Below are 11705 nucleotides of genomic sequence, written 5' to 3'. Positions count from 1 at the left end.
AATAATAATAATAATAATAATAATAATAATAATAATAATAATAATAATAATAATAATAATGTAAACAAAGAAAATCAAAAGTACGTGTAGACTAACGAAAAACGTTTACTAACATGATCAGTATTCAACGAAAGTTAAAGGGATTTAACGAAAAAAAAATATGTATAAAAAAAACAATGTAAAAACGATATAAAAAACGATGTAAACTTCTAAAGAATTTATGTATATAAAAAAAGAATGATTTAGTACGATTTTCTATGAAATCGTAAAATATATATGTATATAAATATATATACGTAACTTATATATAAATGTACACATACAAGCAAAAATTTGGAACTACATATTGTAAAATATAAAATACTGTCAACTTTATATATAAACGAAATGAACTTATAAAAACAAAAGCGAAATAATTTTCTTTTCTCTTTTACTAACTAAAATATTGCCACATTTTTTTAGCTATTATTTTATAATATTTCATTAAAACATTAAATAATCAAAATTTAAAAACAAAGAATTTTTTCAATTTCATAAAAAAATTATGAATAGCTGATTTTTTTAGATCAAGATAAAATTTTAGATAAATTTAAAATTTCATTAGATTGGTAATTGAAAGAAACATATTTTTTAGCTTAATAAAAAATTGAAAGACATTACATATTAATCGGTGGGATGACTCGTTTGCATCCTTATATACATGTCTTTATTCGCACTAATTTTATGCTTTTGTAAATATTATTTGTTTTCAACAATTTTAAATTGAATAAAAATAAATCTATAAAAATTTAAATTAAATTGAATTATTCAATTCAACTGAATTAAAAAAAATTATAATACTTTTTTTTCTCTTTTGAGTAATAAGTTTTGCTTGATAATATTATAATTTTTTGTTTGCATCAAGCTTTCATAAAAATATGTTTTGTTTTTCATACATATAGTAGTATGGCAAGATTCTTATATCAAGATCTAATCTAACGCTTCTAGAGAAAATTATATATATTTCCTTTTCTGTGTGCACGAAAACACTCTCTATGTCTCTCTCTATTTTTTTCTTTTTCTTTTTAATCATGTACATACATATATGGCACACTTTTTAAAGATAAGATTTACATTTCAAAAACCTGATGTACAGGTAATAAAAACTGTGCATTTTATTGAAAAATTTACATAATTGTCACAGTTTTTGCACTATTGTACTAGGACATAGAGAGTTAGCAGAATCACGAATAGTTGTTTGTTATCGTAGAAAATTTACTAAAATCGAAATTAAAAAAAGCGATTGAATCAACTCCTCTTGTCAAAGAGTGCTCCACATAATTTGTCAGTTTTGTTACCTCTTAATTGAGGTCTTCCCCTGCTCTCAGAAATCTTTAACATGTCCCAAAAAGCTAAGATCATGCGTTTGATAGTGGCTGGATGTAGCAAGTGGCGTGACACTTGATTGATGCGCCGCATTAACGGCTGTCAAATGATGATGATGCAATGAATGATGAGAAGTATGTGAATGAAGAATATTATTTGGATGGGGAACTTGGAAGTTCCCTGGTGGCGGGGCTCAGGATAGGAGAGGTCCTGGATGTCCACCAGAAAGAACAGATGATGCTGTAACAGCTGTGGTTTGCATATTTGAAACATTATTTTGTTGTTGATTTTGCTGTGTACCTAAAGACAGAAAAATATTATTATTGTAATAAATTTTATTAGTTTTATTATTTATTTTTTTATTATTAAATAGATAAAATAGATAAAAATCATTCAAATTCTTACCAGCATTTTGACTGAGTTCAGCTTTTACCCTTCTTGCAATATGGCTTCTGGTATGTTTTCTTAAATGATCTTTACGATAAAAGCCTTTGCCACATTCTGTACATACATGTCGTTTTTCACCCGAATGTATAACAAAATGTAATGTTAATTGTTCTTTTCTTTTAAAAGCTTTTAAACAAACAGTACAAACGTATGGACGTTCAGGATTATGACTCTGTTTGTGACGTGTAAGATGATCCTTTCTTTTGAGACCTGCACCACAAATATCGCAAACGAATCTTCGTTCTAAAGTATGTCCTAAAAGATGTTGTTCCAATAATTCACGTTCTGGATATGCCATATGACACTCTGGGCAGCAATATAATGTAGAACCATCTAGAGCTGTAGTTAAACGAATTTCTCCAGGTTTTGGTCGTGGCTTTTTTTCTTTAGGAGCCTTCTTCTTTTTTTTCTTTTTATTATTTGGAGACATCATTATATTAGGTGTTGTCGTAGTTGCTACAGCTACTGAAGTAGTTTGTGCCATTTCTGATTCTTTCTTAATACTCTCAGCAGAATATTTTAAAAAATGATGTAAACTTAATGGTAAAGTACTAGCTGGTAAATGACTGAGGTAATCTGCCACTGTAGATCCAGGAGTAGCCAAAGATTGCCATGTAGCAGGCATAGTTGCAGGAGTTTGAGTATGAGCATGCTGTTGATGATGTTGATGCATTGTATAATCTTGTTGACTACCATTTGTTGTTGTTTCTCCATTGCGCTGTTGCTCGTCTGCTTTCTTCTCCTTAGTTTTATCTTTATCCTGTAGGAGATTGCAAACATCTTGTTGATTTATTGTTTCTGTTGCTTGCTGAAAAGTTTTAATTTTCTATGAAGTACTTCTACACGCAACACTGTAAAATAGTGTCAAAGGAGCTTACTTGATGATACGACCGTTTCTCTGGCATTCCAGGCGAATTAGAGGGCCGCTGTTGAACTGGTTGAGCTTGAGAATATGGTACATTTGGATAATGATGAACATTGCTGTTGGGATAATTTGCTTTATTGTTCATCATTACTTGTGACTGAGCAGATTGAACGCCGTTGCTTTCAGGACGGTACTTTCCCATAACCGGCACTCCAATTGGAGGCTGGTTGGGAAAATGATTGGCGTAACGTCCGCCTGCACCGCCGGAGCCGTCGGTTGCGAACTGGTGAATACTCGGAATAGTACCGGGAAAATGGCTTCCGAACGGCGGGAAATTCATTGCAAACCGTCAATCAAGTATCTGAAAAATTGTAAAAAATCAAATTTGATTTAATTAAATATACTAATAAACTTTATAGAGCACAAATACAGAGTAGATTACAGAAGTTTATATATAAACCAATATCCTTTCTAAAATTTAGTATAGTATATTATTGCTAATACACAAATAAATGTTGAATAAATTGTAAATGTCAATCAGTGACATATGTGTATGAAATACATTGTAATTGCCTAAATAAAAATAGTGCCATCATCCAAGGGAAAAAATCGAAGATATGAAAATAATTTCTTGACGACATTAGAAAAAATAACGAAAGAGATATTTCGCAAAAATATGACACACCGAACGAAGATATCTGGCGCGTCGTGCTTGACGCCCGAGTATTTACTCACAGCGACGTCCCTCTCCCCATGTTTCTTCGCTGTGGAATCGAATCCTTTCCTCGGAGGGGGGTCTCCGAGAGGTGAGAGTGAGCGTAGGGGCAGATTTTTACAACACGAGAGACACAAGAAGCAAGAACACCACGCCACCGTCGTTGCTGCGTCAGCCGTCTGTCACGAGGAAGTACACACGGGAAACGGTCGCGTTTCCCTTTTTACACGGCACGAGTGTTACACTAAAACGTAAATCTTCACAGAAAATACCGCGAAATTGTACACCTTTGTATCACAAGGATTACAAACGATTTACTGATTATAGAAAAGGGTACAACAGGAAAAAAAGACGAATAAAAACGAATATTGTAAGCGGCCAGGATCGTCGCGATGCGGGGGAAGGGTAGCTATAGAGGGACGACGACGCGGAGAACGGGAATCAGAGGATGGGAAGAATGAAGGAGAACGGGGGAGGACGCAGGGGGGATGATCTGGTCAGAGGGATGGGTAGTATATGTGGGATGGAGTGTGAGGGGAGAGACAGACTTTCCCCTCTCGGCACCTAGTCGATACGCAGAGGCCGAATTCGCACGAAATTCAGCAGAAAATGGCCGTATTGAATACGGAACATCACGAACGTTAGTTAACTAATTCAAAAAATTTATTATAAAATCACCTTACCATTTAGTACTTAGCAGCTTGTGCTCGCCTGGTCAAGATTTTCACGAAGCCGAGAATCTCCGAAAAAGATTCCCCGCTCTATGTGTGTGCCGTTGACACCTGTCCCTCAAGTCGGTGCCCCCACCCCATCCGTCCGCCCTCTACTGTGCCAGCCTCTTAACTATTTTTTCTCTCTCCCGGTCCTCCTCGCAACCGCGCTGGCGAAAATGCCCGAATCCATCGGGGTTTTAACTTCGAATTGCTCTCGGCGACTTGCCATTATTTTCTCTCTCTCAGTGCATAAGAGTAAGAAGAAGTCAGAGATATAGCCACGGGCTTGAAAATATCACCAATCAGAAGGAGTAAAGTATAAAACGAAATTTAACGAGTTATATATCATAATATATAATCATATAATTTTATATTTTTGTTAAATTAACAATTAATTATTAATCCCTAACAATAATATTTATTGTAGAATATAAAATAACATATGAAAATTTTCAATTAAGTACAAAATAAGAAAATTATTGTAATGAATAATTTATTTGTAAATGAATAGAAGATTTTATTAATAAAATTGGAATTTAATATATAGTAACATAAAGAAAATATATCCTTACACCCATTAATAGAATAATATCAATATAAATATACAAATAATCTAAAAAATTATTAATTCCCCTGTATATGCAATTTATTGGTTAATAGTTTGTTTATTTAAAATGCGTCAGTATATTTTAAATATTAACATTTTATAATCAATAATTGACAAATTAAAAATATAGAATCAATAGTACAAACAAGTTTATAATTGGTTAATCAAGAAAAATTTGTTATATTAAATGTATGTTTTATTTTAGCTATTTTCTCCAATATTTATGTAAGTAACAATGAAAATGACTTATAGACTATTTATACTGATTATGATAATAGCTATAATAATATAATAAAATAATAATTATATTTCTTGTACAGCTATACCCACTGCCTTTAATAATGATACTTACAATAAAAAGTATTTATTTTTTTTTGTATACATACATGTTTTCTTCAAATAATTTTGAATGTATTATAATTAATTAATAAATCAAAAGGATTCATTTTCAACAACTTTTTGCTGTATTTTTGTCGTGCATGTATTATGTATATTGTATTATGATAATACAAGAAACTTTTTCAAGTACGATCAACATACAGAAGATTATAATATCTTCTCATAAAAATGATCAGTTTAGTAAGTAAAACAAGTTAAATACTATACAAAATAAGTTATACTAACTTATTAAAATTTCTAGAAATATTATAGTGGTTTTAGAAATGCTCTTTTCTTTAAATTTAAATACAAAATTTAAAAGCCAATTGTATTTCATGATAACCTTAAATTTGCAATATTAAATTTAATTCAGAAATAACGACATATTAATATTCAATTAATTATTTTTAAACTTTTGTAATAAATCTATTTTTCTTAGATTGATTTATATTAATAAAGCCAAAAATATATATTCTTTTTTATAAAAGTAAACGTTAATTAATCAATATGTAGATACAAATATAAAATTTTACATTTATCTAGCAAAACGCAGCATTTTTTAAAATATTAGTCATCATTTGATGATTTTTATGATATCTTATATTATGTATCTCGATTACGTAAAGAACAAGTGGAATAAATAAATGGACTCGCTTTGTATTTGCACGACAATTTTTTTCCCTCCTTGTGCACAATAAATTGGTTGTATTTACATCTTGCTTTGTATATTTTTTCGTATTACGTATTTTCTTTCTTTTCTTATATTTATGATAAAAAAAAAGAAAGAAAGAAAAATTAACTTTAGCCGAAAACTCGATTGCCTTCTATGTGACGAATCCAGTTCGCGCTTTCAAAAATATATTTTTATATTTATTTATATATATATATATATATATGTATATGTATATATAAACTTCTTTATTTAATTCTAACTTGCGTCATGGAACTGGATTAGCGACAAAAACATTTCAAATCAAACGAGCAAATAAACTCGTTTTTATCATCTTTTTTTTTTTTGTTTTTTCACACGTACGCTATAACGTGTACGCAAAATGAAACTTCATACATACGAACTTCGTTCGTCAGTCAGCTCAGTGCGTTTTGCAGAATAATTTTAATCATACATTAATCTGGTCTATAACTCCCTTAAGAAGCTGATGGTGTACAAACTTTGAAATGCGACGGCTCGTCAGTAAAAGTATCTTTATTTGAAGATCAAATAAGATCAACAGACAATGTCTCAATTTTGCAACACCACTACTAGGCAACGATAATCACCATCAACGAATTTTTTTACACCAATACCAATTTGACTATGAGATTATAGAACTTAATCAGCAAGAACACCTTGCCTTGCACGACCTCTGGCTTGCTGATGATTGAATCGAAAGAACCGCCCAGGTTGATTCGGGGCGGTATGCTGTTGCTAATGCTGCTGTTGCTGCTGCTGCTGCTGCTGTTGTTGTTGTTGCTGCTGTTGCTGCTGCTGCTGCTGCTGTTGTTGTTGTTGCTGCTGTTGCTGCTGCTGCTGCTGCTGTTGCTGCTGCTGCTGTTGCTGCTGTTGCTGTTGATGATGAAGCATAGCCATTGCACCAGTTTCAGCAGCAGTTGGAAGAACAACTGTAGACTGTTCACTAACAGCTATTTGATGAATCTGTGCCTGAGATCCTTGGCCTACTTGTATTTGAATTTGTTGCAATTCAGATACTGATGATTGTTGTTGTAATTGATCTGCTTGTTGTTGTAATTGTTCTGCTTGTTGCTGTTGTTGATCCGTTTGCTGTTGTGAATTTTGAGAAGTATCAGCAATATTTGAAGGATCTTCTTTAATACGTTTTGCCAAATGAGATCTAGCATGTTTTCTTAAGTGATCTTTACGATAAAATGCTTTACCGCATTCAGTACAAACTTCAGTTTTTTGTCCAGAATGTATAACAAAATGAAGATTCAAGTGCTCCTTTCGTTTGAAACCCTTCATACAAACTGAACAAATAAAAGGTCTATCTGGATTGTGACCCAATTTATGCCGTTCTAAATGTTCTTTCCGTTTTAAACCTGCACCACAAATGTCACAAATAAACCTTCTTTCTATTTTATGCCCAATAAGATGTTGTTCCAAAAGTTCTTTCTCAGGATAAGCCATGTTACATTGAGGACAACAAAATAATGTTGTACCATCAAGAGCAGTAACTATGCTCACTTGACCTGGCTTTGGTTTTTTTGGTTTTGGAGGTTTCTTCTTGTATTTCTTTTTTCTTTTAGGTTTAGTACCAGGTTCCTGTTCTTCAACAACATCAGGAATAATAGCAGTTTCTCCACTTGCTACGGTAATCTGTACTGCTTGCTCACCAGATGCAGTACTTCCAGATGCATCTAAGCCATCAGCTCCTAAAGGACTTGATTCAATAGTAGCCTCTCTTTTAATAGTTTCTGCCGAAAATTTCAAGAAATGCTGTAAACTAAGAGGCAAAGTACTAGCAGGTAATCTAGAAAGATAATCAGCAACAGTTGATCCTGGAGTTGCAAGACTTTGCCAACTTGCAGGCATAGACGTAATATATTCTTCTCCACTTTGATTTCCTTGATTTTTAATACTACCTCTTTTAATGAGAGCAACTGGTGTTGTACCTTCTTTCACATCTTCTTTTGATTCTTCCATACTTTCACGTAAAATCAAATCTTGTGGAATCTGTGCAACTACAGTTAATCCTTCAGGTGCTCCCGGAAGTTGTACTGTTTGTTGAATGGTTTGTTGGGATGTAGTAGTAACTGCTGTGGATGTACTTTGAGTTGTTTGATCAGATCTAAAATAAAAATATCTTTTATTAATTATTAATTAAAATAATGATAAAAAATATATATTTTTTATAAATCAATATATTAAACAAATTAAAATTATTCTAAATGATATAATTCTTACGTTTGTGTTGTCGCCACTGTATTTTGTGGTTGCACTTGAATCTGTACCCCATCTGCACCTTGTTGACTGTATGCAACAGTGAGAACTGTTGCGGCACCTTGGGGAAATTGTCCCAAAGATATAGGAGCCAAATGATACTTTGGCTGATCACCGCTGTTTCCACTTTGAGAAACGCTGGGATTAACCACCTGGATCTGGACGGTTTGTTGCTGTTGCGTACCATCTTTTCCAGGTACAGTAATTGGCAGCGTAATAATTTGCTGCTGTTGATTATTACCCCCTTGAGCCACTGCGAACCCGTTCGGATCGACCGGCCTCAGATAATGAACTCCACCTTCGCCGCCAGATAAAACACCAACCACCTGACCACCAGTAGGTAGGTTTTGCGCGAATTTTGCGGTTGCAAATTGATGAACGGTGCCCGTCGGTAGCGAGCCTGTCGTAAAGCCGGGAAAAGGCGTGAAATTCATCTTCTATGTTAATTAAATCTGAAAAACCAAACAAAATATAATTAATATTAGCATAATTAAATAAGTATGAAATAAGTATTTACTATTTAATTATTAAAATTATTTAGTAATTCAAGAAACATACATCAAAATAATATTTTTCAGTTATATAAATATTTATATGTTATCTATTTATCAATTAATTATTAAATTTTTTTAGCAAATGTATATATTTATAATATGTTTATATTTATAAAATTAAATCTTTCCTAAATGAAACATATTTATGAATATTAATGAAAGAAATAAAAGAAATAGGATCAAATATTCGATAAAAAATACGTATTTACATATCATATTATATAACTCCACTCACTTTGATGCATGAGTATTGCTGTCGAAGTGCATCGATCTTCGATACTTCAAATAATTTCAAAAGAGATTCGGTGTTTTCATAGAATTTACAGATACTCTTTAATTCCTTAATGTTTCTTCAGTAGATATGTTCCGAAGTAAAGTAAATACATCATGTTTGAACACGATCATGTTGCTAAATACGAAAAACAAGTTGCAAGTCAATAAAAATCAATTAATCTGAATATTATATTTCATGTATTATATATTGAATTTGATTTTTTTCTTTTTTCATTTAATTCTATCTATCATATTTAATATTGATAATATTAAATTTATTATATTTTATTTTCTATTCATTTTCCATATGATATTAGCTACAGGTGGTTGAAGAATTCGTACATGACTTCTATTAAAAATTTTCACTATATGTAATCGTTACTATATGTGAGATTTAAATAATAATCTCTGAAAAAAATTGTATATTTCTGTAACATATATTATAATATATGGCAAGATCAAAGTTAAATGATATATATTAAATGAATGAATAAGTAATACATATATTTATTCTATAAATATATATTGATTAACAATTGATTTTTTTCCACCGCCCTTATTCTGCTCGTATTTAAAACGTTGCATTTCATAACAACATTTATTCGTGAAAGTTGATGAAGTTAAACATTGAGTATCCCGCCACCTTTACTTTCAAAGTCTTAACTTCAGACTTCTTGATCATGTGTTAGTATGTGGGGGTGGGGTGAGAGATCCCCCACTTCACCCCCTTCCCCACCTCAAAGGGATCTGGGAGCAGGGAGGATAGTCGTCGAAGTGGCCCAGGATTGCACCCCACTCCACCATGGTGCCCCCACGGGGGTAGGGGGTAGGAGCTCTTGACAAGGGTAGGGGGGAACCCATAGGTGGGAAAACGGGAACCCACCGCGAAATAGAGCCCGAGACTCACTCTCTTTCTCATACTAACACACGGAATATCGCGAGAATAGGACGGGAAGGAACGATAGAACAGTGTGTAGGTGCGTAAGCGTGTGCCGCAAGCTCGAAAGGGTAGGGGTATGTCAAGAAAGAAGGGAGACGATCCTCGACATACCGGGAACTCCCCGGGGAGGGGAACGCGAAATATCGGGAGAGAACATACGAAGCAGACATCGCGGCAGACGAAGTGGGACACACCGATGACTCTCGCCCTTGATCCATCCGTAGGTAGGGAAGGAGTAGAAAACGAGTGAGGGAGAGAGAGAAAGAGAAGAGGTTAGGTTACCCGTGCACCTCTCCTCCTTTAGACGCACCGAGGAGGGTGCTGTGTCGAATGGACGATTATTCCGTGCCAGCAAGTCGTTGCGGGTGGTTGTACGGCTTAATAGAAAAAAAAAAAAACTATCGTGAACACGCATAAACGAACGCACTGCGGATGCGTTTTTCGACTTTCGCGGAATGGCGTGTGCGACTGACCGGTCAGCCTCGCCGACGTACCGTTGTTGGATGCTTTTGCAAGACGCGCATGTCGTAATGGCGCCGATTCTCTTAAGGTTCAACATATCTCTCTCACACTATATAACTTTCTCTCTCTCGTATATATATCGAAGAGAGCATGTCTGAGCATTCGCGGTTTCTAGAGGAATTCTAGTGTCTCACATGTTATTGGGGGCAGCGTGCGTAGAATGGAACGGCTCTGGGGCATTGTGCAATCAGATATGCTTTTACATGCACCCAATATAATGAACGCATTTCTAAAAGATATAAACGAAATAGAATAAAATTGAAATAGAGGAATATATTGTAAATAGTTTTAAAAAGTACCGAACAAATAACTAATATTCGAATAAGTAACATTAAAACAACAATGCGGTCATGTAAACATTGAAAACGAACACGTATGAATGGTAGTTAAATAAACGGGTAGACAAGGTTACACGTCATCACTTTGGTGATACATCGGCCATGATGGAATTGAGTACACGGTGACGCGAGAAAATAGCACAGGTCCGCGAAGCCGATGCTTTGTTCTCTCGATTATTCCCTCTCTCCCTTTCGCCCTGCGTCTCTCCCTCCCTTCGGTGCTCTTTCGATCGCGCATCGGGAGACGTTATGTGGAGAGGAAGTAGGAAAAAGATCGGGCGAGTTGGCAGAGGCGAGAGCAGGGCAGAGGCGAAACGGAGGACAGAGTAGAGCCAACAGAGGCACAGGCAGGGCTGTTGTTTACACCCCCACCTCGACGGGTTAGAGGCAGCGAGATGCCACGGAGGGGCCTCCGAGACCTCGGTGGGCACCCACCACCACGCAATTTCCAACCCCACCAGCCTCTCAACCACTGTCCGCACCTCCAACCACCCCACCAAAGCCAGCTCGAGCCAAGCCGTGAGCCACGACGAGGGCCCCGCGACGATTTTAGTGTCTTGGGGTGGGTGCTCTGTGGCCACCGTTTCGCGGTTTCTCGTGCACGTTTCGTATTAGAAGTAAAGCGCGTAAAGATTCGTGGGGCGGCATTATCCGCGGATTCCTTCAACTCGATCTAGTTTACAAACGGGTGCACGCGAGTTCCCTACATATAAGACAATCATCCACGAGGAAATGCGTGTCCTACTTACCCACGAGCAGCTGTGGCTCCCTTGTGCACTCCTTTCGGCGTACTGCTACTACTGTCGCTGCGTCGGAAGCTTTGCGTAGTACAGAGACCGTCCGCCTGGCTGGCTCGCCTGCGTCGTTCTCAATCTTCACTACGGCGGCAGCAACTTTCTCATTTCTACGTATACATTCGTCGTGCCACGGCTTTCTGGCTAGCCACGGCTACTACTTACGGTGTACACGTCATACGAAACGTACATTCAAATGTACGTGTTTTTGATGATCGACGAGTCGTGACTCGTGATA

The 11705-nt window shown here is 35.4% G+C and overlaps 3 protein-coding genes across 3 annotated transcripts in view; 2 read left to right on the top strand and 1 right to left on the bottom strand.

The window, feature by feature from the left end:
• Positions 1-860: 860 nt before the first annotated feature.
• LOC102672100 lies at positions 861-11705 on the bottom strand. Its single transcript, XM_031508331.1, is given in 6 exon segments — positions 861-1665; positions 1771-2620; positions 2691-3027; positions 6443-7894; positions 8011-8498; positions 11423-11705. Coding segments are annotated over 5 exon segments (3216 nt in total). The 5' UTR covers positions 8481-8498; positions 11423-11705; the 3' UTR covers positions 861-1558.
• LOC102681933 lies at positions 3339-4655 on the top strand. Its single transcript, XM_031508365.1, has 2 exons — positions 3339-3643; positions 3720-4655. The coding sequence occupies exons 1-2, from the start codon at positions 3354-3356 to the stop codon at positions 3799-3801; spliced, it is 372 nt and encodes a 123-aa protein (XP_031364225.1). The 5' UTR covers positions 3339-3353; the 3' UTR covers positions 3802-4655.
• The window catches only part of LOC116184999, a 3640-nt gene continuing 803 nt past the window's right edge, over positions 8869-11705 (top strand). Inside the window, exons 1-2 of the mRNA XM_031508364.1 lie at positions 8869-9009; positions 11423-11705. Of these exons, the coding sequence (XP_031364224.1) occupies positions 8962-9009; positions 11423-11705 (331 nt within the window). The 5' untranslated portion in view covers positions 8869-8961. The remainder of the gene's footprint in view (positions 9010-11422) is intronic.

The sequence above is a fragment of the Apis dorsata genome, unplaced genomic scaffold (genome assembly GCF_000469605.1).
Source record: "Apis dorsata unplaced genomic scaffold, Apis dorsata 1.3 scaffold_83, whole genome shotgun sequence".
Lineage (NCBI taxonomy): Eukaryota > Metazoa > Arthropoda > Insecta > Hymenoptera > Apidae > Apis > Apis dorsata.
The sequence above is the reverse complement of the archived record's forward strand: the minus strand, read 5'-3'. Positions and strand labels throughout refer to the sequence as shown.

Bases quoted from the DNA above. Each gene is read 5' to 3' on its own strand.
- LOC102681933 (XM_031508365.1), top strand. From the start codon at position 3,354: ATGACACACCGAACGAAGATATCTGGCGCGTCGTGCTTGACGCCCGAG. The intron at 3,644-3,719 runs GTAAATCTTCAC...TACTGATTATAG, and splicing joins CACGAGTGTTACACTAAAAC to AAAAGGGTACAACAGGAAAA.